General features: G+C 40.7%; 1 protein-coding gene across 2 annotated transcripts in view; it reads right to left on the reverse strand.

Annotated features, from left to right (window-relative positions):
• Window positions 1-204: 204 nt before the first annotated feature.
• The window catches only part of usta (uronyl 2-sulfotransferase a), a 76873-nt gene continuing 49316 nt past the window's right edge, over window positions 205-27761 (reverse strand). Inside the window, exons 5-9 of one of the 2 annotated variants that reach the window (XR_008723833.1) lie at window positions 25510-25663; window positions 16903-17000; window positions 15192-15349; window positions 8634-8772; window positions 847-983 (exon numbers count right to left, since the gene is read on the reverse strand). Coding sequence is in view for 1 of the 2 variants with exons in the window: in XM_055639028.1 (XP_055495003.1) it covers window positions 715-983; window positions 15192-15349; window positions 16903-17000; window positions 25510-25663 (679 nt within the window). In the remaining variant the exon portion in view is untranslated. Of the gene's footprint in view, window positions 984-8633; window positions 8773-15191; window positions 15350-16902; window positions 17001-25509; window positions 25664-27761 lie in introns of both variants that reach the window. The other variant, XM_055639028.1, reaches the window with a different exon arrangement.

Genomic DNA, 27761 nt, shown 5'->3' on the forward strand with positions numbered 1-27761 from the left:
TGATAATTTGGATTTGAAATGCTAGGAAAAGGGTTTAGTGGTGCTGAACACTGGGTGGACCATTTGGCCTGATTGGTTTGTTTCTGTTTTGTACATTCTATGTACTATTAATTTGCCTTGTCAATAGAAAATGCTTTTGTTACTAACTTTGTGGAAGAAGGAAAATATAATAAATAATCTTTCATTTTATCAATCTTAAAGCTGTACAGTGCATTCAAATAGTTTATTTCCTGGCAAATCACAAATGTGAATACAATCCCGTGAAGACTACAAAATGCCCCAGTCCAAATGTATTTCCTTGGATGTTATCTTCCATTTGAAGATCCAAAAGTCTAGTAAAATGAGCTAGTGTCTAACTTGATTAGTATCTTTCTCAGAATGTTAAAATGCAAAATTATCTATTTACATTATTAAATGTAACTGAATAAATCCTTCAATATATATTTAAAAATGCAGATATAGTAGTTAAAAAGTGTCTTACCTGCTGGTACAGCAGTTGGTAAAGAAACTTAAAACAAAATAAAATCATGCAATAGCATGAAAAGTGTAAGGCACATACATCTGCCTGGCAAAGACTGACTGCAATTGTGAATGTATTAATCTAATCTCCAGAACAGATCCAGAACTGCAGCTTCTCCTGACCAGATTGCAGATCTTTGTGAAATGTCCAATATAAAGGATGCACAGAAGCCCCATTAAAGTAGCAAGATGTAATCATCCATAAATGTCTTTCAACCATGTGTCGTCATCTTCGTTACGTACATGGTTAGTTCCTTCCACTTCAGATGGAGTCACATACTCTGTAGATGGACCTCTGCCTCCAGTCTTCAGGCCAAATTTTCGTTTCAATAAATGGAACTGATCCTTGACATAGTTATAAAAGTCATACTCATACCGCATTCTTTGGAACAACACTTTAAGAGCTTCCTGTGATGGTTTTTGTTTCTTCACAGTGATTGTCCCATTTCCAAGTTTTCTGTACTCTGTGATGGAAGCATAAATATTTTCAGTTGTTCTAAGAAAAAGACAACTCGCATTTATTAAAAATATTGCAATAAATATAGCATTTCTATACTGGAATTGTTACGTTAAATTATTTCTTTGCCAATTGAATGATTTCCAGATTTCAATTTTTTATTTCTTGAAATAAAGCAAATGTACCTCAAAGCACGTGGAAGAATTTCCAAAGTTACATTTGTGTACATTTTGATGATAATGTCACATAATGCATTGTACAATGTGACCAACATATACATGTTGTAGGTATAATAAGATGTACCAAAGAGGAAGTGATGATATAACAGCTAGAAGGAGGAGGGGAAGAGTGGCAGGTAGGGAAAAAGAATAACGTAGGTTGAGAAAATGGTTGCATTTGTATAATGAATTTAAGTTTTTTTAATATTCTAAAACACCTCAAGAGCAAAATTAAAATATTGTGATACTAAAGAGGAAGATATTGATGGAAAGAATGAAAGTTTGGCCAAGTATATTTTAGGAATATCTTAAAAGAATAGAAAGAATGGAGAATAAATTCCATTGTAAGAGGCCCAAATGCCTGAAGGCATGGCAAGATGAAGTATGAGAGAAATGATTTCAGAGGATCCAGACTTACAGGGAGTTAAAGTTGGGGAAGGTTCTTGTTTTTGGGTGCCAACAAGACTTTGGACAAGCAATAAGATAGGGTTGAAGTGAGTGAGAGATGGAAGATGAAGGGATCAGTTTTGGATGAAGGATAGAGAATCAGGACAAAGGTGGAATTATAGGTGACAGGATGACATTGATAAGTTGGGAAGATGGACTGAGAAATGGCAGATGGAATTGTATCTTGATGTGGGTAATGTGAACCACTTTGGAAGGACTATCATTTATATAAGCATTTGAAAAGAAAATCCGATTTGGGATAGTTAGCATGGTTTTGTATATGGGAGACCATGTCTCACATATCTGATCGAGCTTTTTGAAATAATCAAAAAGGTGGACAAGGGCTAGCCTTTGATAAGGTTCTGCAAGGTAGGCTGCTTTGGAAGGTTAGATTGGATGGGATCCAGAGAAAGCTAAAGAAAGAAATCCAGAAAGACTGGATACAGATTTGGCTTCGAGAAAGGAAGGTGATGGTGGAAGGTTGAAGGTGATGGTGGAAGGTTGATCAGTTGGGCAAGTGGACTGAGAAATGGTTAATGGAGTTTAATACAGATAACTGTGAGACGTTGCATTTTGGGAAGTCAAACCATGGCAAGACCTTCACTGTGAATAGCAGAGCCCTAGGGAGTGTTGTAGAGCAGAGGGATCCAGGAGTGTCGGTACGTAGTTCCCTGAAGGTGGCGTCACAGGTCAAGATGGCTTTTAGTAAATTGGCCTTCATCAGTCAGGGTATTGAGTACGGAAGTTGGGATGTAATACTTCAATTGTAAAAAGTGTTGGTGAAGCCGCATTTGGAGTATTCTGGTCAGTTGTGGTCACCTTGCTATAGGAAAGATGTTATTAAGCTGGAAAGAGAAAATTCACAAGGATATTGCCAGGACTTGAGGGTCTGAGCTAACGGGAGAGGTTGGGCAGGCTAGCACTTCATTCCTTGGTGCAGGAGGAGAAGCAGTGATCTTATAGATATGTATACAATCATGAGGGGAATAGACAAAGTGAATGTGGAGTCTTTTACCAAGAGTTGGGGAAAAAAAGTTTAAGGCGAGAGGGGAAAGATTTAATAGGAACCTGAGGGCAAGTATTTCCACACACAGATGATGGTGATTATATGGAACGACGACCTGCCAAATGAAGCAGTGAAGGGAGGTACTATAACAATACTTTTAAAACATTTACATTTGCACATGTATATAGATGGAAAAGATTTAGAGTGATATGGGCAAAAAGCAGGTAGATGGCACTAGCGTAGATGGGGCATCTTGGTCGGCATGGAAAACAGGGCCTGTTTCATGCTGTATGATTATTATTAGTAAGGAGAGGGCATACACAATGAATAGTTGGGCTCTCAGGAGGATTGAGGAACAACTGAACCTTTGTGTACAAGTCCACGCATCTCTGAAGGTAGTAGCATAGGAAGATAAGGTGGTGAAGGCTGCATGCATGATACTTGTCTTTAAGAGCAGGGAGGTTATGGTGCAACTTTATAAAATATAGGTCAGGTCATAGCTGTAATACTGTGAGCAGTTCTGGTTGCCACACTCATGTGTGAGGACATGTGTAGGAAGGAACTGCAGATGCTGGTATAAACCGATGTTAGACACAAAAAGCTGGAGTAACTCAGCAGATCAGACAGCATCTCTGGAGAAAAGGAATAGATGATGTTTCAGCTTGAGACCCTTCTTCGGACACCTGTCTGTCCGAGTTACTCCAGCTTTTGTGTCTGTGTAAGGAGGACATGATTGTTTCTGGATGAGCTGGGTTCGTTTTTCTTGGAGTGGAAGAGGCTGAGAGGGGACCTGAGGACCAGAATATAAGGGGTAAAATGAGCGTAGATAGGACATTTTCTCTTGCATGGCAGTTTTATCGAAAACTAGGCATAGGTTCAAGGAAGGTTGAAACAAGAGGTTTAGAGGGGGGGAATAACAACATTTACTAAGCCATTGACCAAGTGCTGGTAAATTAATATAAATAGATATTCGATTGTTGGCATGGACACAGTGGCTGAAAGGCCTGTTTTAGCCTGTATGACTAACAAGACCCAATAGAAGAAACATGAGACCAACACAAATGTCATTAGCTGTCCAGTTGATGTTTTCAGATTCTTAAGTGGTTCATTAACCATGTTATGATTTTGACCAATTTTTCAGCTGATGGGTATAAAGTTGATCTTTGCTATGGCACATTACCTACCGCCCCTTCAGACATCATTAGGTGGCCAGGCATTCTGCTGTGCGAGCAACTTCCTAACCGTTTGCTCTCTTGTGAAGATGCTCTTTAGTTCTTATGACCAATATTTTCTTTGTTATCAGATAAGGTTTGTCTGATTGTGCTGAGCAACTTCATTCAAGAGCTACCTAATAATCCGATGGAATCTTGTGAATGACAGAATACAAGGCTCTTTGGCACACCTATGACAAATCTAACTTTTCAACTAGAGTTGTCAACTGTAATCTAATTTCTCTGCCTTTTAATATTTCGTTCAATTATTCACCTTTTCAAATGCATCCAAATTCCAAATATTATAGATATTTAAATGGAGATGCAAGAAACTGCAGATGCTGGAAACTTAAGCAAAAATACTGGAGATGCTGGAGGAACTCATTGCTTCAGACAGCTTCTGCGGAGAGAACGGATAAACGACTGCATCAGTCTGAAGAAGGGTTTTGGCCCGAAACGTTGCCTATTTCCTTCGCTCCACAGATGCTGCTGCACTCGCTGAGTTTCTCCAGCATTTTTGTGTACCTATGGATAAACGACTATGATAAAACGACATTTTGGGTTGGGACCCTTCCTCAGACTGATTGGAGTGGGGAGGGGGGGGGGGGGGAGAAAGCTGGAAAAGAGGTAGGGGTGGGGCACAGCCTGGCAAGTGATGGGTGGATACAGGTGAAGGGGGTGTGATTAGCAGATGGGTGGAATAAGTGAAAAAGGCTGGAAGTGAAAAAGAACAAAAGGTGTCAGATGTGGTAAGAGAAGGAATGAAATGTAAAGTCAGAGGGAGGGATATGGGTGGAAGAGTAGAAAGTGGGGGAGGGGGAAATCAAAGGGAAATGTGGGACTTGGGGATGGGAGATGAATCTTATGATGTTGGGTATGGGGTAGTAGAACTGGGGTAGTGGAACAATGTAGTGGAGGGGGCAGGGAAAAGTAGGTGGGGTATTGCTTGAAATTGGGGAATCTATGGTCATATAATTGGGAAGGAAGCTACCAAAGCAGAATATGAGAGGCTGTTCTTCCAGTTTGCATGTGGCCTCACTCTGGCAATGGAGGAGGCCAAGGACAATATGGGAATGGGAATTGTAGTTGGAGTTAAAATGGTAACTGGGCGCTCCAACTAGCAGAGTGCAAGTATTTGGTGCAAAAGTTGCCTGGTCTAACCCAGTGGTTCCCAACCTTTTTTAGCTCATGGCCTCCTTGGGCTCTTAAATTTTTCTGTGCCCTCTTCATTGAACCTGTGGCCTCCTAAATCCCCCAAAATGTCTGTGCCCCCCCCTGAAATTTGCAATGGCCCCAGGTTGGGAATCACTGGTCTAATTGATGTAAAGAAGAACACATCAGGAGCACCGAATGTAGTAGACTAAGTTGTAAGATGACCACGTGAACCTCTGTCTCACCTGGAAGAACTGCTGCAGTCTCTGGATGGAAGTGGGAGAAGAGGTGAGGGGATAGTTGTTACATCTCTTGTGGGGAAAGGGCCTGGGGAGGGACTGCGTTTGGGTGTGATGGGATGAGTGAACCAAGGAGTTGTGGTTTTTATGGAAAAAAAACAAGTAGGGATGGGAAGATATTTGACTGTTGATGGGATCACATTAATGTGGTGGAAATGTTAGAAAATGATGTGTTGGAAGCAGAAACTGACGGGGTGAAAGGTGAGGACCATGGAAACTCTAAACTTGCTCCATCTGAGGGGATGGGGCAATAAGAGCAGAACTGCAGGATATGGAGAAGACACGTGAATGTCTTATTCAGGTCCTCGAGTGGAAAGCCTTGCCTTGGAAATAGATGTGACAGTGACAGAGAAATTGAGAGTGAGGAGTGGCTTCCTTGTAAGAGGCAGGGTGGGAGCTCATGTGGTAAAGGTCGGTTATTTGTTATGGAGGCAGAGATCGAGAAAGGTGTCAAAGATAGTCCAAGTGAATTGAATTTGAGGGCAGGGTGAAGTTAGTAATAAATTTGATGAAATCAATGAGTTCTGTACGGGTGCAGGAGGCAGCCCGTTTCAGTTGTTGATGTAGCAGAGAATGAGTTGGGGTATGTTTGTAACAAGGACTATTCAACGTAACCAACAAAGAGACAGGTTTAGCTGGCGCCACATGTGAGTGTCATGACCATAGCGTTGAATTGAAAAAAGTGAGAGCTGTCAAAAGAAAAGTTGTTAAGACATGGACAAATTCTGCCTTGGCAGGAGAGTGTTAGTTGAGGAGAATTGATTGGGTCTCTGTTCAAGGAAGAATTGGAGGGTCCAAGGTCTTCCTGGTGGGGAATGTAGGTTAAAGGGAGGAGATGGGGGCCTTAGAATTGAAAGCTATTGAAGTGGCAAAGACATGTGAGGTGTCTTAGATGAATGTCTGATGAGACCAGAAAATGGGGGACAAGATAAAAATAGAGTTATTTGGAGATGAGCCTTCTACTTTCCTCTCCTTCATATGCTCATTTACCATCTCCATTCCCACATTTTCCTTTTATTACCCCTCCCCTTCCCATCCCATCCCGTTCCATCTATATCACGAGTTTACATTTCACTCCTCCTCTTCTTTGCTTAGCTGACAAGCTTTTTGATTCCCTTTCATCTCTAGCAGTTGGCACTTACAACACTTATCTGCCAGTAACCCCCCCAACTAATATCAAGCTATCACTTGGCACGTTTTGACCCATCCCACCTCTCTTTTCCAACTTTCCCCCCACAATTTCACTGAGTCTGAAGATGGATCCCGACATGGAATGTCATCTGTCCATTCCCTCCACAGGTTTTGCATGACTTACTGCATGACACCACCAGTTGGATTGCAACCTTGTCGTGGTCAGGGAGCTTGTGTGTCTCAGTGACCCCTAGAGCTATGCCCATGGGAGATTTGTCTCCTGTTAGGGTCTCCCATGCTGGACAGATCGAAGGGTAGAGGCGAGACGAAGCACGATCCACTAGTCCTCCAGGTTGGAGGTTGAGCACAGGGCTAACAACCCTGTCTTGTAAAACAAATGTGTTACGGAAACAGCAACTGAAGGAATCAACAGAAGTGGAGGACCTTCGATGCTGCCTTACATGCCAGGAGGCATAATAGGCAGTAAGTAGGTAAGTAAATAAGTAAGTACTGCATGACACCAGCATTTTGTTTTTGATAAACATTTATATAGTCTCTTTCCATTTTCATATTTCAAATGTTTGCTGCATCAAATAAACCTAATTTCATTAATAGGGAACATAGCTATTACTGATCAATCAACTAATGATAACCATCTACTGTTTATCATGAAATCTTTCATAATTGGGAAGTGAACAGACTGTTCTGTCACAGCACTCTCATTCCTGTGGGCTCCTTTCCAATCCTCTACTTTTCATATTCTTGCACTTATCTGCAATAATTTGCTGTTTGAGCTCACTTCCAGTGATCTGCATGCTATTAACATGACCAGTGCACTTATCTGGAATCTATGAGTTCCAATCCAAAACAAAGAAGACATGAAAAATAAATGGCTTATTCACTTGAAGAATCCATTACTCGGATTGTATTTTTCCGCGGGTGTTTCTAAAGTAGATAGCGCAACCTTTAACAGTTAAACCTGGATCTCTGATATGTTGTCACTGCATGTGGACTTGTACAGTTACAATGGATAAACTTGTGCCTACTGAACAACATGTTGCCTCTGCTATCAGGTGACTGCAATGGCAACCTTTCTGTTCATCTTCCCTTAAATCAAGTGACAGTGAAAGCAGTCTGCTTGATTGTTCAAACTAGCTGACACTGCTGCAGCCTTTTACTGCTGATGTGAGAAAAACTGCCTGGACTCTTGAAACTTATTCCATGCAGCGAGGCAAGCTTATTATGTGAGGCAACAGTTTGACTATCCTCAATGAGCAACAATGCTCCAATTTGCATGGAGAACATACCGCTACAGTGCTTGCATAATGGCACAGATCACTGTAATTACAGTGTGTTGGAATCTATAGAGTTTGAAATCGCTGGACAAAACCACATCATTAACAGTGCAGTAACTGCACTGATCACAATTTTCCGCTTGTATTTCAACTTAGCTGTTCTGCTAAATCCTTTCAAGAAAAAGTTACTATTTTAATGTATGATTTCCAAAATTACACCAGTTGTGGACCAGTAAGAGACAGGATCCACAGGTGCCTCCATTTGTAAATAACAATTTCTTAGCCAAAAAAAGGAAAAACATGCAGATGGTATTTAGAAGTTTCCACTATTGCATGGAAACAAACCCTGCCACGATTCTTTGATTCAGAAGGTAGTGGGTTTAAATCCCACCAGATCTTAAATACTATGGCCTTAGTGCAAAGCTGAAGTGTTGCATTATGAAATGCTGTACAGCTGGTATTGGTCAACAGTCATTATTCAAATAAAACCATTAAACTGGTTAATTTGGTCTTTAATCTCATTTTGTAAACTGGTTGATGTATTCGCCCACATAACAATATCAGCTGCATTAACATGCAACTCAATATTAATACAAATTCTTTTCTTCATAAGGTGAAGATAAGAGAGGCCATTTGGCTCATCTACTTCATCCTTAGAGAAAGGTTCAAGACCATTGCAAGTCAATACTTAAGTGGAGTTAGAATGATTCTTGAACTTCTGTCTCCACTTCATCCACAGAGGGCTTTCAGGAATTGAATGCGGAAAGTGTTTCTCAACAATAATCCCGATATTGTCATTCAACAGTTTGCATCTGTGCCCTCCTGCTTTGCATTTGTAATTTAACCTGTAACAATGCTCAGGATTAATCTTTTCCATGTCAGTTAGTGTCTTCTATACCTCAATAATTTGCCTACTTTCAAAGGCTGAAGGGTCCAGTTTTTCCAACCTTTGCTTATAACTCAGTCCTTTGACACCAGGGATCAGCCTCATGGCGCTTCTCTGCGTCGCTTCCATGGCTTGGAGATTTCCCTTGTGCCTTGATAAACCGAAAATAAGACAATCACAAAAAAAAATTAAAGGGCTGGTTAGTGTGGAATCCTCTGCCCTAGAGTTTTGATAAAGCAGAGTTCACAAATCCCTTAAAGGGAACTAAATAGTCGATTGCTCTGAAAAGAGGAAAGAAAAGGCACAGAGAATAGGAGAATATAGTAAATCCAGGGACTAAGGATACTGCAACCTGTGCAGATGTTAATAGGTTTAATGCCCACTGACAACCTGGCAATGAGGACTAGCTGAGCCAAGAACATTAATACATTTAAGGGAAAGACATGATAAAGAAAGAGATAAGTAAATGGTGTAAGACTTTTCTTTTTGACTAGCCTGGCAATGTCGCTCACATCTGAAGGCCAGTCATCCCGCCCAATTCCTTGCCATTATTATTCTATCTATGTTTCATCATTGGAGCGCAGCAGTGAAGTATTTATTTCCAGCATTTGTTCTGGGAATCTGAGCACCAAATATATACCAGTTTACACATGCACAGATTCAGTGACTCCATTTATTTTAATGGGAAACATCAACTCTGAAGGAAATGGCCATCAGATAATGGGTGAGTTAATTAAAATAAATCAATAATTTATTTAAATGTATTTTCTAATGTTTTTAAAAGTTGTAATTCTTAAAAAAATACTTTAATAATATTTTAATATTTTTCATTATTTGGCAAGGACGCATTTTTTTTCATCAGGGATATCCGCAAACATTTCAAATTATGCACTGCTTGACTGCAAAATTATTTCTAGGGACAGGCCTTGTAATTAAAGTGGTAATTCTCTGCACTTAACTTGATCAGCAGCCAGTTTGGGTTACCACGGCAGGTGAGTAATATGTGGCAAGCTTGTGCATCTTGCTGCCCACTGAGGTGGGCTGGACCAAACCAAAGCATCCATGGGCTGCATGTTGTGCACAATTAAAATCAAAGACATTGATGATTTAAATGAACCTGCCAGTGGAGGTGGGCAGGGCCTTAGCTCAGTATCAGCATCAAGTCTAAGTGGGTCAAGTAATTGGACATTCCTTGAAACTATGTTATCCTCTGCTGTTAATTCTTGAAGTAGCAATAATGTTTTGAATAAAAGATTAAACTGAATGTTAAGTCAAATGTAATGTTCATCTTACTGACAAAACATTGAAGTTGTGCATCTGTTGGCCAGCTGTTGCTATACAAGTAATAAAAGCAAGAGAGAACAGAAACTTGGATGGTGTCACTTTCAGATCCTGTTAATGTTTCAGAGAGAAGGCACACAAACAGCACAAACTTGGAAAGGTTCTAACATAACGTCAAATACCACAAGAGTTGTACACATTCCCGTAAGAATCAAGGAACAACCAGGGTGTATAATTATATTATCACCAGGCCATTTATCCAAATATTCCAATTTTTAATTAGAGCAGTTTGGGTATTTGAAAATCAGTCTGAGCTGAGGGAGAGGTTCACCTGCACCTCCTCCAACCTCATTTACCCAATCCGCTGTTCCAGGTGTCAACTTCTCTACATCGGCGAGACCAAGCGCAGGTTCGGCGATCGCTTCGCTGAACTCTTCCGCTCAGTCCGTCTTAACCAACCTGATTGCCCGGTTGCTCAGCACTTCGACTCCCCCTCCCATTTCTGTCCTGGGCCTCCTCCATTGCCAGAGTGAGGCCCAGTGCAAATTGGAAGAACAGCACCTCATATTTCGCTTGGGTAGCTTACACCCCAGCGGTATGATCATTGACTTCTCTAATTTTAGATAGCCCTTGCCTTCTCCCTCCTTCCCCTCCCCCTTCCCAGTTCTCCCACAAGTCCAGTCTCCGCCTACTTCCTTTCTTTTTCCCACCCCCCCGCCCCCACCGACATCAGTCTGAAGAAGGGTCTCGACCCGAAACGTCGCCAATTCCTTTTCTCCATGGATGCTGCCTTACCCGCTGAGTTTCTCCAGCATTTTTTGTCTACCATCACTGTTCTTGTTGATCCACATTGGTTCCCAGCATTACCTCACATTTAAGATTCTCAATCTTGTTTACAAATTCCTCCAAGGTTTTTACACTCCAAATCTCTGATTTCCACCAGATACCCATTTAAGGGCATGAAGATATGGACTGTAAACTGGACAGTTACGGGGTGGGAGACAATAATGGATATATGAGGAATTAAGGTAGAGTGCAAGAGAATGGAGTTGCAGCGGTGTAGCTGGGGCGAAGGGGAGGGCAGAGAAGTTAGACAAAGTTTGAGGGAGGGTTTGTGGTTAATGCAAGTTCTCAGTTATGTTAGCTTAAAGATATCTACGAGTTCAAGGTGGCCACAAGGACTAACAGAGGTGAGGATTGAAAAATATATATATTTTTTTGCCCATGGCTACAATTTATTGCCCATCCCTAAACACCCTTGAGAAGTTGGTGATGAGCCACTTCCTTGAACTTTGTTAAAGGCCTGTAACAAGGTTCCCCATAAACGGTCGGCCACTTATGTACATGGAAGTACCTTCCTAGAGGGCAGTGGATCTCTGAAATTCTGTGGTATTGGAGGCTGGATCATTAGATATATTTAAGCTGGTGACAGGCAAATATTTGCAAGATCGAGGACTTGAGGTTAATGGACACCGCTATTTTTGTGATGGTACGCGCCAGCACACCGCACTAATACTTCCAAAAAGCTAAAAACGACCTTTTCTAATGTTTTTAAGTCATCAAAATTAACGCGCTAAAAACTTTAAAAAAAATAAAATTGATTAGTTAAATTTGGCAGTTAAAGTCCCAAAACAGCTCAAGCAGCTTACAGGACAATGTTCTGCCATAGACACCAACAGCAAGGAACAATATGCAATCTGGCACCACTTTATCTATGAAAAAAACCCACTCGTTATGGGAAACTGGCATAGAAGAGCTGAGGCTAGCAAAGATCAGCCAATGGATCAGCGAATGGCCGAGCAAGTGTGAGGGGCATGGTGGCTGACTCCTGCCCCTATTTTCTTGCGTCTGATAGCTGGAACTATCACATAAACAAATTTGCCAATTATTTTCAGTTGTGAGATGGGCATTACAGGCAAGGCCAGCAACACTGTCCAAACCTTGGTGCCTTTGAGGAAGATATCTTGTTGTCTGCCTGATCTGCTACCTGATGCTGCCTGATCCACTGAGTTACTCTAGAACTTTGTGTCTATCTTTGGTATAAACCAGTTCCTTCCTACACATCTTGTTGGACTACTGTAGGAACTGCAAATGCTGGTTTACACCAAAGATAGACACAAAATGCTGGAGTAACTCAGCGGAATAGGCAGCATCACTGGAGAGAAGGAATGGGTGACTTTTCAGTCAAGACTGGAAATGCCACCTATCATTCTCTCCAGAGATGCTGCCTGTCCCACTGAGTTACTCCAGCATTTTGTGACTTCCTTTGATGAATTATTGCTTTCTTTCTGATGATCATACCCCCATTAAGCTACAGGACAGGAAGTTCAAGAATATGCACCCAGCACATAAAATGTTTCGATATTAAGGGGAGCGTGTAATGCAGGATGAGTGAAAGGAAGTGGCAATGAGGCAATTTACCAGCTATTATATAACTGAAGAGCAGAGCATGACCAAATGGGCTACTCTTGCTTCTATGTTTCCTAAAAATTATTATTTTAAAACCAAATCCCAATAACTTTGAACTGTCCACTGCTCATTGAGCTTCCCTTGATTTCACTCCAGGTAGGCGGAAGAAGAACCCTTCTAAACTTTCGAATTTGAGCTATGGTTTCTTTAATTTTTTAGTAATATTTACTCAAAATTGTTAAGCTTTACCGATAAACTACTTGCGGGAAGGCCTCCCGGGAAATTGCGCGTAAAATAAAATGACATAGATCCAACTATCCAGTCTATGACTTTATCTGGATCCAAGACAACATTTCTGCTCTCCTTGTATCTGATCCCATGCCACCAAGTAAATGTCTTGAAATTACAAGCCAGCAATCTTCAATGACATTTAACGCAACTCCTTTTAAAGCTGCAACCAATCTCAAATCCACCACCATTCTATGTTAACACCGGCTCCAAAATGCTGCAAGTGAGGACAAAGTTCTTTCTAATTTTGAACTACAATCGACTCTTTCAGATTTTGGGTTGGTACTCACTGTCCCCGAAAAACAAAGCTTGCTTCAACTTTGTACTTTCATTACATCCTCATGTAAAGTAATCCACCCACAGTCCTGAAATCCCATTGGATCGGCATGTGGCTTACTTTTTACCATTGTTATCTGCAGGATTGCTCTCTGTCTACCCGTGAGGTTGACCATGTATCACTCAGAGTGTGGCTAGAGCCAAGGTCAAAGGAAGCTAAACCATACAAGCTAAGAGCCCGAGCTCTGGTTGCAGACCTGGTCAACAGAGCAACACAAGCTTAAATTCACCGGGATCTGGTTCCTGTGCTCCCTTTAAACTTACCGATTCAGTGAAAAAATTATACGTGTAACATGTTATAAAAAGTGTGAAGTAAAGGTGTGTTTTGATAATAGAAGTAACATTTAATAGTCTGGAGAAGTCCTCAGGGTGCAGGATTATCAGAGTTTTTATGTAATAAATTCTTTCAGCATATTATTTTATATATAAACTAGTTCCCCAGGTCTTGTCACCCTTCAATTAATGTTTTCTAATGCATTTTACATTTTTTGGCGTTACTTATATTTCTCTATCTCCACTGTAAATATCATTTCTGACAGAAAGCCTTTGCTTCTGCGTAGGCTCACCAACTTAATACATACTGTACCAGTACTGTACCAATGCCATAGTGTCAAACAGAAACCTTACTGTAGTTAACGTGAAGCATGGCACAAGTTCTTCTAAACTTCAAAAAAAGAGGAAAAATAAACATTCTATCTGTGGCATGTTCTATAAACTATAGTATGGGTTTATAAAAAGTACTTGTTAAGTTTTAGCAAGAGACAACATAAACTTACATTCTTTCCAGAACTATTAACACAATTTCTCCTCAGGCACAAATATCAGCTTCTTGATATTTCCAAACCTGGAACTATTGCCTCTAATATAACATTTAGGTATGATTTACGATGGCACAAGAACTGCCTCATGCAAGTCAATGTACAATGATTCATGAGATATCTGATAAACTGGAAGCCTTTCTTTCACATATAACTCACTTAAAAAGGCCAACAAACGCAAGATGTACTGCCTTACAATTATGCAGAAAAACACAAGACATGATCTTTGGCTACTTTTACAATTTTAGTTTAGAGATACAGCGAGGAAATGGGCCCTTCGGCCCACCGGGACCTGCCGACCAGCGATCCCCGCATATTAACACTATCCTACACACACCAGGGACAATTTTTACATTTACCAGGCCAATTTACCTACATACCGGTACGTCTTTGGAGTGTGAGAGGAAACCGAAGATCTCTGAGAAAACCCACGCAGGTCACGGGGAGAATGTACAAACTCTATACAGACAGCACCCGTAGTCGGCATCGAACCCGGGTCTCTGGCGTTGAAAGGCAACAACTCTACCGCTGCGCCACCGTGCAGCCCTTGCATAATTAAGGGACACGGGGCGGTCAAAGCTCATCTTTTGATTCTCTATACAGAGACATTTAATCATGATGAATGAAGGCGCATACTGAATTTTCCTTCAATAGCTTAAACCCCAGATCAGATTGGGCTATTGTGGTCAATTCTTGCATTCTAAAACTTTTGAAGTTTAGAAAAAAGTTTAAAAAGTTAAATCAACTAATTCTGAAAAGGATGTTGTTGTCGAGACATTCTCACATGTCAAATTCAGACCATCCTATTATAATATTGGACTTCCTTTTCCAAGAACACCACCTCTCCAACTCAATGACTGCTCTCCTACTTTGCTTGGGAGCTGCTTGATCATCTGGTGTCTACCTTGGTCTGATTTATGCTCCTGTGAACAGCCATGCAACATTAAAGAAATGCTTAAGATTTCCGGTGCCAAAAGTGTTATGAAAATGTAGATTATCATCAACAATTATCCTGAGCGAGAGAGAGAACAAAAGTTGTCTTTTGCTCAAACTTTTTTTTAACTCCACAATTAGCATCAATTTGGGTCGGCTGGGAATATATCACATAAATGAACTTGCCATTTATTCTTAATTTTCATTTTAGGGCTCTGGTTGTCCATGTTCAGCTTGCAGACTCTTGCAACTCAAGTCAACTACTTGGCTCATCATTTCTCATTGTTGAAAACTGATATTTTAAAATATGATATGCATTCTTCTCAACAGTATAAAACCCTCACAAATTATTCTCAAATTTTCCAGGCAAAGAGTGAAAATTGATAAAGAGCTAGTGTGTAGATTTGCAACATTTGCACAGAACCAATTCTACATCAAATAAACATCTGTGTAGGAACATTCAAGTTTAGTGAGATGTGTTAGATAAAAACAGTGACAAGATTACCTGTACTGTGATAAAGAGTACTGGCATCTTTAAAGTAATGAGGTAAGAGTCGCTCCAGTAAAAGAAGGACGTCTTCAAGCTCTTCTAGAATTCCTACAAGTAGGTAATTCTGATTCATGTTCTCTTTGGCTCTCTGCAGAGCCCATCCCCCTGGGTCCCTACAAAAGGATGTAATGACATTGAATTAAAGCATAAAGAGGACAGTGCATTAAGATTGAATATTAGTTTGAAAATTGAGTCACTGTAATTAACAAAACAAAAAAAGTACAAACAGGCTATACTGCCCATGTCTCCATCATGGTGATTTTTTTTTTGCAGGTAAAAAGTTATGTATATTCCTGAAAATCCACAGGTTGACCTTTTAAGTCAAGAGAGTTTATTGTCATGTGTCCCTGATAGGACAATGAAATTCTTGCTTTGCTTCAGCACAACAGAACCCACTGGTTTGACTACAAAACAAATCAGTGTGTCCATATAATGGAATGAAAATTTTAGATTGCAAGATTTGGTCAGATGGAATTCATAGATAAATCATGGAAATCTTAGTCAAAAACAACAGAAACAACCCTTCAGTCAATCAAGCTGCCCATAATGCAAAGATTTGAAAGGTCTGGATAGAGTGGATGTGGAGAGGATGTTTCTACGACCAGTGGACATAGCCTTAGAATAAAACGGATGTACCTTTAGGAAGGAGATGAGGAATTTCTTTAGTCAGAAGGTGGTGAATCGTTGGAATTCATTGCCACAGAAGGCTGTGGAGGCCTTCAATAGATATATTTTAAGGCAGAGGTTGATATATTCTTGATTAGTATGGGTGTCAGGGATTATGGAGAAAGCAGGAGAATGGGATTGAGAGGGAAAGATAGATCAGTCATTGAATAATGGAGTAGATATAGTGAGCCAAGTGGCCTAATTTTACCCCTATCACTAATGAACATGAACATTTACATAAATGTTACATTCATGCCTTGGAGGGCATCTACTACATGCGGTGCCTCAGGAAGGCCGTCAGCACCTCACACCCTTGTAATAGTCTGTTCGAACTCCTACCTTCCGGCAGACGTTACAAGGCCTGCTACGCCCGCACCTCCAGACTCAGGAACAGCTTCATCCCCAGAGCTATCGCTGCTCTGAACCGGCCCTGCTGAATCCCCACCCCCCACCCCCATAAACTGTATTCATGCACATCGACCCGGCACAGACATATTTGCACTGTTTTACTGTTCTTTTTTAAAATATAAATCATGTTTCTTGGGGTACCTAAATTTTATTAGTTGTTTAAGTTATGAATATCGGATGGAAGCTGCATACCAAATCTCGTTGCACCTATGTGCAATGACAATAAAATATATTAGTATTATTATTATTATTATTATTATTATGCTATGACATTCTACCCTACACAATCTTAAATTCATCGTCATTTATAGGGAACTTTATAAATTTTCTTCAGAAAATGTAAATAACATTTATAGATAATAGTCAACTATTATCAACTACCTTAATCGGTATTTCTTCTTGCACCTTCAGTACCCTCCTCGAGAACACTTCACTCATTTCAACTTGCCAATATCAATCAATCAGTATTATTCTTTGGGATCCCTGCCTCAATCTATTGTGACCCATTTATTCAACCATCATAGTTAATCAATCTAAGCGGTGGGAAGGTTTGTTAATAATAAACATTTTAAAAATACTGAATTTGTCTCACCTGCATTTGGGATGCTGCCCACAAAAATATGGGATAATGTAGAATACTCTTGGGTTGTTGCATTCAGCGTAATTTTCTAAAATGCAATCATTGATATCCTACAGAGAAAGGAGAAAGGGTTACAGATGAAGCAATGCAGAATCATTGAATAACACACATCGCAGGTCAATGCCATTAAGTGTCTTGCCTCAGTGGTGGTTTGGGGGGATAGTTATCAAATTGACCTATTTTCTAGCACTTCCCCAATGTACTGCAAATTCTTCCCGTCAATCTGTTTTGAATTGTTTTCATAACCCTTTCAGGCACTGCATTCTAAATCACAGTAAAATGCAGGGCTAAAATTATTTATTTGTGTCACCTCTGATTTCTCAGCAAGTATCTCCGAATTGAGCGTGGTTTGTAATTCTCCTCTGACCAGAAAGTTTCCCTAAATTACCAAAAGCATTCACAATGTCATACTTTTCCTCTTACAACTCCAGCTTCCCCAAACCTTCGACATCCTTTCTGAAGGCTAGAACTGACCACAACATTCTGTTAGAGGCCAATATACACTTTGGCTACAACAGCAACTTCTTTTAAATAACAAAACTGGTTTCTTTACTGACCATATACAAATGTAATTTTTTTAAAGTGCCGGTACATATCTATATTGACTTAAATGTCTGAAAGATTTTCATTGAGTTTTGAATTTTGAATCCTTTATAAAATAATTATTAGATATATAAAATACACAGTAATGTTGAAGGGAATGAGTACTTGTATCTTATCTTACTGCCGTGAAAGCATTCAAATCACGATTAGAAGTGAAATATATATTTAAAAAAATATTTGTTCAAAGGATGTGGGCATCGTTGGCATGATAATCAGCAATATATTCCCCATACTTGAACAGAGTGCCTATTGACTACACAGTCAACCAATGCACTGCAGGTCGGATGGAGCCTATGGCTTCAGTCACATCAAAGAAAAGTGATTGTACATAAACAGTCAATTTATTCAGTAAACAGTCTATTTAAAGAGTGAAGGAAATGGAACATGACAAACTACAGTAGTCTATCTCAATAAAAGAGGTTATTTCATCGGAAAAATGCAGCGTAATTATGTGCATGAATCTGCAATATGGTCATTAACAGACAGGGAGTACTCAACAGGGAGTGGTATTATCACTGTATGCAGCTACACTGCAATTCTCTTCTGAACACAAGTGATAGGAGCAGGAGTAGGCCATCTAGTCCTTCACACCTATTGCACCTTTCAACAAGAGCTAATCTTCTAACTCAGTGTCAAATTCAAGCACATTTACCATATCCCGTTTCCTTAATTCCCAGAAATATATCAATTTCCATTTTGAATGGTATAATGAGTGAATCTCTATGGTGCTCAGAGTAAATTAACCCTAATCACACAAAACAATCTCCAAAATGGCTTTTTCCATTGTTGATCTAGAAAAGCATGTTTTTCTAGATCTAGAAAAGTATATATTCCATTAAATCACCATCCTTTTTACCAGGCCAGACTTGAATGTCCAATTTATATAGAAACCCAATCTCGCCCACGTCACCCTTATAAGGGGCTCCAATTTCTGTCACACTCTATATTACAACTACAGCTCGATGATCTATATTTGCTTTTTTTTCCATACAAAGTTTAACCTAAATGGTTAAGTCCAGGTAAAAACATAGAAAATAGGTGCAGGAGTAGGCCATTCGGCCCTTCGAGCCTGCGCCGCCATTCAATATGTTCATGGCTGATCATCCAACTAAGTATCCTGTACCTGCCTTCTCTCCATACCCCCTGATACTTTTAGCCACAAGGGCCACATCTAACTCCCTCTTAAATATAGCCAATGAACTGGCCTCAACTACCTTCTGTGGCAGAGAATTCCAGAGATTCATCACTCTCTGTGTGAAATTTTTTTTCCTCATCTTGGTCCTAAAAGATTTCCCCCTTATCCTTAAACTGTGACCCCTTGTTCTGGACTTCCCTAACATCGGGAACAATCTTCTTGCATCTAGCCTGTCCAACCCCTTAAGAATTTTGTGAGTTTCTATAAGATCCCCCCTCAATCTTCTAAATTCTAGCGAGTACAAGATGAGTCTATCCAGTCTTTCATCATATGAAAGTCCTGACATCCCAGGATTCAGTCTGGTGAACCTTCTCTGTACTCCCTCTATGGCAAGAATGTCTTTCCTCAGATTAGGAGCAAAACAAGACGCAATACTCCAGGTTTGGTCTGACCAAGACCCTGTACAACTGCAAGAACCTCCCTGATCCTATACTCAAATCCTTTTGCTATGAATGCTAACATACCATTCGCTTTCTTCACTGCCTGCTGCACCTGCATGCCTACTTTTAATAACTGGTGTACCATGACACCCAGGTCTCGTTGCATCTCCCCTTTTCCTAATCGGCCACCATTCAGATAATACTTTCCTGTTTTTGCTGCCAAAGTGGATAACCTCACATTTATCCACATTATACTGCATCTGCCATGCATTTGCCCACTCACCCAGCCTATCCAAGTCACCTTGCAGCCTCCTAGCATCCTCCTCACAGCTAAGACTGCCCCCCAGCTTCGTGTCATCCGCAAACTTGGAGATGTTGCATTCAATTCCCTCGTCCAAATCATTAATATATATTGTAAATAGCTGGGGTCCCAGCACTGAGCCTTGCGGTACCCCACTAGTCACTGCCTGCCATTGTGAAAAGGACCCATTTACTCCTACTCTTTGCTTCCTGTCTGCCAGCCAGTTCTCTATCCACATCAATACTGAACCCCCAATACCGTGTGCTTTAAGTTTGTATACTAATATCTTATGTGGGACCTTGTCGAAAGCCTTCTGAAAGTCCAGATATAACACATTCACTGGTTCTCCCTTATCCACTCTACTAGTTACATCCTCGAAAAATTCTATAAGATTCGTCAGACATGATTTACCTTTCATAAATCCATGCTGACTTTGTCCAATAATTTCACCACTTTCCAAATGTGCTGCTATCCCATCTTTAATAACTGATTCTAGCAGTTTCCCCAATACCGATGTTAGACTAACTGGTCTGTAATTCCCCGTTTTCTCTCTCCCTCCCTTTTTAAAAAGTGGGGTTACATTAGCTACCCGCTAATCCTCAGGAACTACTCCAGAATCTAAAGAGTTTTGAAAGATTATCACTAATGCATCCACTATTTCTGGGACTACTTCTTTACGTACTCTGGGATGCAGCCTATCTGGCCCTGGGGATTTATCGGCCTTTAATTCATTCAATTTACCTAACACCACTTCCCGGCTAACCTGGATTTCACTCAGTTCCTCCATCACATTTGACCCCCGGTCCCCTGCTATTTCCGGCAGATTATTTATGTCTTCCTTAGTGAAGACAGAACCAAAGTAGTTATTCAATTGGTCTGCCATGTCCTTGTTCCCCATGATCAATTCACCTGTTTCTGACTGCAAGGGACCTACATTTGTTTTAACTAATCTTTTTCTCTTCACATATCTATAAACACTTTTGCAGTCAGTTTTTATGTTCCCTGCCAGTTTTCTTTCATAATCTATTTTCCCTTTCCTAATTAAGCCTTTTGTCCTTCTCTGCTGGACTCTGAATTTCTCCCAGTCCTCTGGTTGGCTGCTTTTTCTGGCTAATTTGTATGCTTCATCTGTTGTTTTGATACTATCCCTGATTTCCACCGTCAACCCTTTAAGAATCAATTGCCAGTCTATCTTCGCCAATTCACGTCTCATACCTTCAAAGTTACCTTTCTTTAAGTTCCGGACCCTTGTTTCTGAATTAACAATGTCACTCTCCATCCTAATGAAGAACTCAACCATATTATGGTCACTCTTGCCCAAGGGGGCACGCACAACAAGACTGCTAACTAACCCTTCCTCATTACTCAATACCCAGTCTAGAATAGCCTGCTCTCTCGTTGGTTCCTCTACACGTTGGTTTAGAAAACAATCCCACATACATTCCAAGAAATCCTCTTCCTCAGCACCCTTGCCAATTTGATTCACCCAATCTATATGTAGATTGAAGTCACCCATTATAACTGTTTTACCTTTGTTGCACGCATTTCTAATTTCCTGTTTGATGCAATCCCCAACTCCACTACTACTGTTAGGTGGCCTGTACACAACTCCCACTAGTGTTTTCTGCCCCTTAGTGTTTCGCAGCTCTACCCATATCGATTCCACATCCTCCAAGCTAATGTCCTTCCTTTCTATTGCGTTAATCTCCTCTCTAACCAGCAACGCTACCCCACCTCCTTTTCCTTTCTGTCTATCCCTCCTGAATATTGAATATCCCTGGATGTTCAGCTCCCAGCCTTGGTCACCCTGGAGCCATGTCTCTGTGATCCCAACTATATCATAGTCATTAATAGCTATCTGCACATTCAACTCATCCACCTTATTACGAATGCTCCTTGCATTGAGACACAAAGCCTTCAGGCTTGTTTTTACAACACTCTTACCCCTTATACAATTATGTTGAAAAGTGGCCCTTTTTGATTTTTGCCCTGGATTTGTCTGCCTGCCACTTTTACTTTTCACCTTGCTACCTATTGTTTCTACCCTCATTTTACACCCCTCTGTCTCTACACTCACACATTTAAGAAACCCTTTCCCTTTAACTCTATCCTCGACTCTCCCATTTGACACCCCACCCCCCTTATTCAGTTTAAAACCACCCGTGTAGCAGTGGCAAACCTGCCTGCCAGAATGCTGGTCCCCCACCTGTTAAGATACAATCTGTCCCTTTTGTACAGTTCCCCCTTACTCCAAAACAGATCCCAGTGATCTAAGAATCTAAATCCCTCCCCCGTGCACCAGTTCCTCAGCTACACATTCAGGTCCCGTATCTCCCTGTTCCTGCTCTCAGCACGAGGAACTGGAAGCAAACCGGAGATAACAACCCTGGAGGTTCTGCTTTTCAGCATTTTTCCGAGCTCTCTGAAGTCACGTGGCAGAATATTCATCCCCTTCTTTCCGACATCGTTTGTGCCGACATGCACTACCACTTCCCTACATTTTGAGAACTTAAACCTCCTCAAAAGAGGGATCAACCATGGTTATAAAGTGCTGAACATATGCGATTCAGTAGACTAGAATACGAACAAAGGGCACAAAGTGTCGGACACTGGCTGAGGAAGGGTCTTCACCTGAAACGTCCATGTTCTCAAGGGATGCTGCCTGATCGCTGAGTTACTCTAGCATTTTATGTCTTTTTTTGGTAAACCAGCATCTGCAGTTCCTTGTTTCCACATTAGAACAAATGGCCTTGTATTAAGATATGGGCATACAAACAGGTGCAGGCCATTCAACTGCTTGAGACTGCCATCATATCATCTCATGACTTCTCTGCATTCAAACCCTTTTATGGGCCTGTCCCACTTAGGCAACTTTTTAGGTGACTGCAGGTGGTTGCCGGGGAGTCGCCTTCATGGTCGTGAGGAATTCCCGCATTCTGGAAACTAGTGCCGGTCTCATTATGGTCGCCGCAAATGTTTCAAGAATGAGGCCGCCATGGAGATTAGCGAGAATTCTTGTGCCGTAGGTGGGTCGCCAGGAGGTCAAAGGTTCTCGTAGGTTGTAGCCAGTGCTGACCGGTGAATATCATTGGCTCATTGGGGAAAAAAAATGTTAGCAGTAGTTTTCAGAACCAAGGATAACCGACCGGTAATATTAAATGTCCGCCAAGCTTCATAGCCTTGTATCTCTGGCTTCTTAAAAGTTGTCTGGCTTCTTAAAAGTTGTCTCCACTCCTTTTTCCTTCTTCTCCCTCCTCCCCCCACCTCTTTTTTAAAGGACTTACCGTACACTGTGCTTTAGCCGTATTAATTATAGCTCCAACCTTCCAGTTCATCGCTGTGTGTCTGTATCGCCTTGTCTTTGCACAGTGTGAATTTTACTCAGACAGTGCTCCCCCCACTTGCCCTGTCCTTGCCTGCATAACAGGCTGCTGAAGGAAGCGATGTGTGTGTGTGTGTGTGTGTGTGTGTGTGTGTGTGTGTGTGTGTGTGTGTGTGTGTGTGTGTGGCCTGAAAAATTGTCTGTGGGACAGGCCCATTACCATTCACTTCCCCACTTTTGTTGAGACTGCTACTAAATTTGTGGTTAGTCCCTTGAAAGTATCAACTGATCCTTTGCATGCACAGTCTTTTCAGGAGAGAGTTCTTCAGATTATCTGAATGGTGTCAGATGAGGAAAATGGGAGGTGCAACAAGACCTGGGTGTGCTGGTAAATCAGTCACTGAAAGTAAGCATGTAAGTACAGCAACTGTGAAGAAAGCTAATGGCATGTTGGCCTTCATTGCGAGAGGATTTGAGTTTAGGAGCAAGGAGGTTGTACTGCAGTTTTACAAGGCCCTGGTGAGACTGCATCTGGAGTATTGTGTTCAATTTTGGTCTCCTAATTTGAGGAAGGACATTATTGCTTTTGAGAGAGTGCAGAATAGGTTCACCAGGTTAATTCCCAGGATGGCGGGACTGACATATAATGAAAGAATGGGTCGACTGGGCTTGTATTCACTGGAATTTAGAAGGATGAGATGGAATCTTATAGAAACATAAAAATCTTAAAGTATTGGACAGGCTAGATGCAGAAAAAATGGTCCCGATATTGGGGGAGTCCAGAACCAGGGGTCACAGTTTAAGTTTAAGAATAAGGGGTAGGCCAATTAGGACTGAAATGAGGAAAAACCTTTTCACCTGGAGAGTTGTGAATCTGTGGAATTCTCTGCCACAGGAGGCACTGAAGGCCAATTCACTAGATGTTTTCAAGAGAGGGTTAGATTGACCTTTTAGGGCTAAAGGAATCAAGGGATATGGGGGAAAAGCAGGAACGGGGTACTAATTTTAGATGATCAGCCATGATCATATTGAATGGCAGTGCTGGCTCGAAGAGCCGAATGTCCTACTCCTGAACCCATTTTCGTTGTTTTCTATGCTTCTATTTCAATAATATTAAAGAACTTTAAGATTAAAGGTTTTTAGCATATGCCCTTTTAGGAATTTTTACAATAGCGGCTAAAAGATTTAATAGAAGTTCAGGAGGAACGTGCAGTCGCTACTAAGCCCACGGCTCCACTCCCAAGAATTGTTTGCAAGTCAGAAACGTGGCTGCATATGAAGTTGAAGCACAGTATAAGCGCTGGTCTCCCAAATGCTAAATTGTATGAATGGGCTCCACACAAATCGGGCATCCGTAAATTGGGGCGGATCTGTACTGCAAATTAGAGACTGCTGTAATGAGGAAGAAGTGGAGGAATTTGGGTTATTTTCATCAAGGGCAGGGGGATGAGATTACAAGAACAAGTGATATTGGGAAAGTAAATTGGGCAAATAAGTTGTACCGTGAGTGATTAATATGGGGAAAGCATGTCTTATCAAATGAAATTGAAACATCTTTTTTATTTTAATAGCTCCAACAACCCCTTCCCCCTCAGAAACATTCAGAAATGGGGAATGAACCCAAGTTGGTAACCACAAAAGGCAAGATAAGCTGAATAGCTTCCTGTTTCACCAAACCAGTTTATTTGCTGAAAAAAGTTACAAAGTGCTGTCCTGTGGGTTGGACAGCATCTCTGGAGAACATAGATAAGTGACTTCACCTACCCATGTTCTCCACAGATGCTGTCGGTGTCTGACCCGCTAAGTTACTTCAGCACTTGATGCTTTTCTTTTGTAAACTATCATTTGCAGTTCCTTGTATGTCCCGTTTATTAAGTGGGTTGCTATTAGTCTCCAACCTATGTGGCGATAAATGAGACATGCTTCAAGTTCAAATCTCATATTAGAATCATTGGCGCAGCAGTAGAGTTGCTGTCAGAGACCCGGGTTCAATCCCAACCACGGATGATAACTGTCCGGAGTTTGGACGTTCTCCCCGTGTTCGCGTGGGTTTTCTCCGAGACCTTCGGTTTCCTCCCACACTCCAAAGATGTACAGGTTTGTAGGTTAATTGGCTTGGTATGAATGTAAGTGTGTGTAGGACGACATTAGTGTGCGGGGATCGCTGGTTGGTGCAGACTAAGTGGGCTGAAGAGCCAGTTTCCACGCTGTATCGCTAAACTAGACTAGAATTTTGAGTTCATGCATGAAGGCTTGCACGACAGTACAGCATAAAAGGAAAGATACACTGCTAGTGCATTTTTCAGACGAGACAGAACATCTATACTCTCAGGTATTCGTAAAATATTCTATGGTACAATTCTAAGAACAGCTGACTTTCCCCAATTGTCCTGCCCACTAACTTCTCCAACAAACTTGGTATAATAGATTATATTACTATCTGATGACCACTGATGGAACTTCACCATGCGTGAGTTAGCTGTCACACTTCATACTGTGACTGCACGTTGAAAATACCTTGTTGGTTGGAATGCCCCTTGGGAGATCCCGAGGCTGTGAAGGGTATTGTAGTCGTAGAGCTTTCAGTCTCTTCAAAAAGTTGGCAATGAGTTTTGCTGTTTTAGATGACTACACACAAAATATGAATTGGCAATATTTTTTGCTGTTTTAGATAATTTCATACAAAATACAAATCTATCAACTTGGTAAGCTGCAACAGAATTAAAGCAAGAAAATCCCGTGACAGAAACAAACTTACCAGGTATCGTTCTTCATCTTTCATCCCTGGTGTTCGAATTTGATGATTTAGTTCAGATCGCCAATCCCCAAAACGTCGAAAGAAATAGTTTGACACAAACCGATTAATTGGATCCCTGATTATGTTGATATGTACAGGCTGCTCCAATCCAAATCTAAAATCAGAAATGTGCATCATAATTGACAGAACTAACACAAGCCTTACAAGTCTTATATGTCATCTAAAATCAGAACAAACACTTAATTGCATCTACTGTAATTCCTTGTGAACTACTGTGCATAAATTTAATACATTGGTGTAACAACCAAATCCCTATTAACCTTCTCACAATCAAAAATGTATTCTATAATTGGTGCTATCAAAACTCTCAATGAAAGAACAATAAGTGTCTCATTAGAAATACTATTTTCATTAGAATCAAGCTACAAATATTCCTAGTATATCATCTTGAACCTAGAAGATGTGATTGAATAAAGAATATAGTGCATTATCTTACAATGCTCGAAAGATATAATGATCGGCAGCTCAGCAACCGAAATACTGCGACCCATGCAATGTCATTATTTTTGGACTTAAAGCACAATAGGATGTTACTTGGCCCACTGTGCCCAGATTAAAACTTCCATTCTGTTGCCACGATATAGCATGTTTTGCATTGTCAAATTATTTATCCAAATTCCTTTTGAAAATGATAAAACAACTTCTACCTTGCTTTCACGCCATGTGTTCTAGATCTTACGTATTTTTGGCAAGTACCTGAAGATTTTGTTTTAGATTTGTATGTATGTCGAACAAATGGAGGATGATTGATGAAATGTGCTTCTTGTTGACGGTAACACAGCTGCAGAAAAAGTCTCTCTCAATAGACTTTTAAGACATATTGCGCATTCAATTTCTTTGAAATGTCACACAAGTGTCACGTGATAACAAATACTGCTTCAGCACAAAATAGTCAACATTATACTTTTTTAAATGAACATTTATGAAGGATCAAATTTCAAGTTGGAATTTCCTGCCTCAATTTCATAAACATGTGGACCTATGAAAATGAAGCCGTTTCATTCCTTTAGCTTAGTGGGAGCATGTTCATTTCTAAGTCAGTAGGTCATGGATTTGAGCTCCACTACTAATACTGGAACACAAAATTCCGCCTACTCAGAGGCCACATCATCATTCTGGTGAAAAGTCTCCTGCCTTCTCAAAGGATCCTGGCATTATTTAAAAAAGGACTGTGTGTTATCATGTGTTTCATTGTAACTTGCATATCCACGGTGCAGTTATATAACAATAAGGATCCAAGTGGTACGTGCAGCTGAATCTCAACGGAACTGTGGTTAATTTACCTTCACCTCAGGCCAGAAAGTGACTGGATTTACTGACTTGATTGCCATTTGTTGAATTGGCAGCTGGAATCTTCCAGGTGTTGCCTCAGCAACCGCCCTCTGGAAGTCACCCAGAGTACACTGAGATTTTTCAGCAAATCACACCCGTTGAACTGAGTGGTAAAGAGTTTCTGGTTAAGTGAGAGCCCTGGGAAGCAATAGGCTCTTGAGTTTAGTCTTGGTCTCGGGTCGGAGGAAAGGGTGGAATATTATCACATTAAATTCTGCTCTCAGAATTCGCCACGATTGACATTCGTGAAAAAGTTGACTTTTGCTTTCTAGTTAACATGCATCAATCAGCAAAGACAGATTTTTTTTCCATGATGAGGCTTCTTACAAAAATGCTTTATGGTTATTTGCTCCTGATATTATTGTCCTTATACGGTCCTTGCACCGTTGTGAAAGGGCTCCTTTTGTAACAAAACAAAAACTCCCTCATAACTACAGCTCTCATTACCAGCATTATCAATAAAAACTCAGCACCCATCCCATCTCCTTTCAATAACTTGCAAAACCCAGGTAAATGGCGAAGATAAAAGTAAACAGTCACATAAAGCATTCACGTTTCATCTAAAAATTGATGTCTCCATTCTGCTATCAGAGAGGGGGAATAAAAAGTATCAAAAAAATCCTAACATATCCATTCTTAATTCTATCGCTTTCCACCTTATTGTCGATCTTCCCACTCTTCCTTTCTCCAACCAATGAGGAAACAGGCTCCAATCCAATGTCACCTTTACACGTTTCTGGCTTCTGCTGGGCTCTGTGGCTCTCTTGTTCACTTCATTTGTTACACTCCTTTTCTAACCTGTGTCCATTATTTCTCCTCTATTTAGCCTGTGCACCTTGCTGCATTAAAAGCCAGCTTCT

Source organism: Leucoraja erinacea, chromosome 8, assembly GCF_028641065.1.
Source record: "Leucoraja erinacea ecotype New England chromosome 8, Leri_hhj_1, whole genome shotgun sequence".
Classification (NCBI taxonomy): Eukaryota; Metazoa; Chordata; class Chondrichthyes; order Rajiformes; family Rajidae; genus Leucoraja; species Leucoraja erinaceus.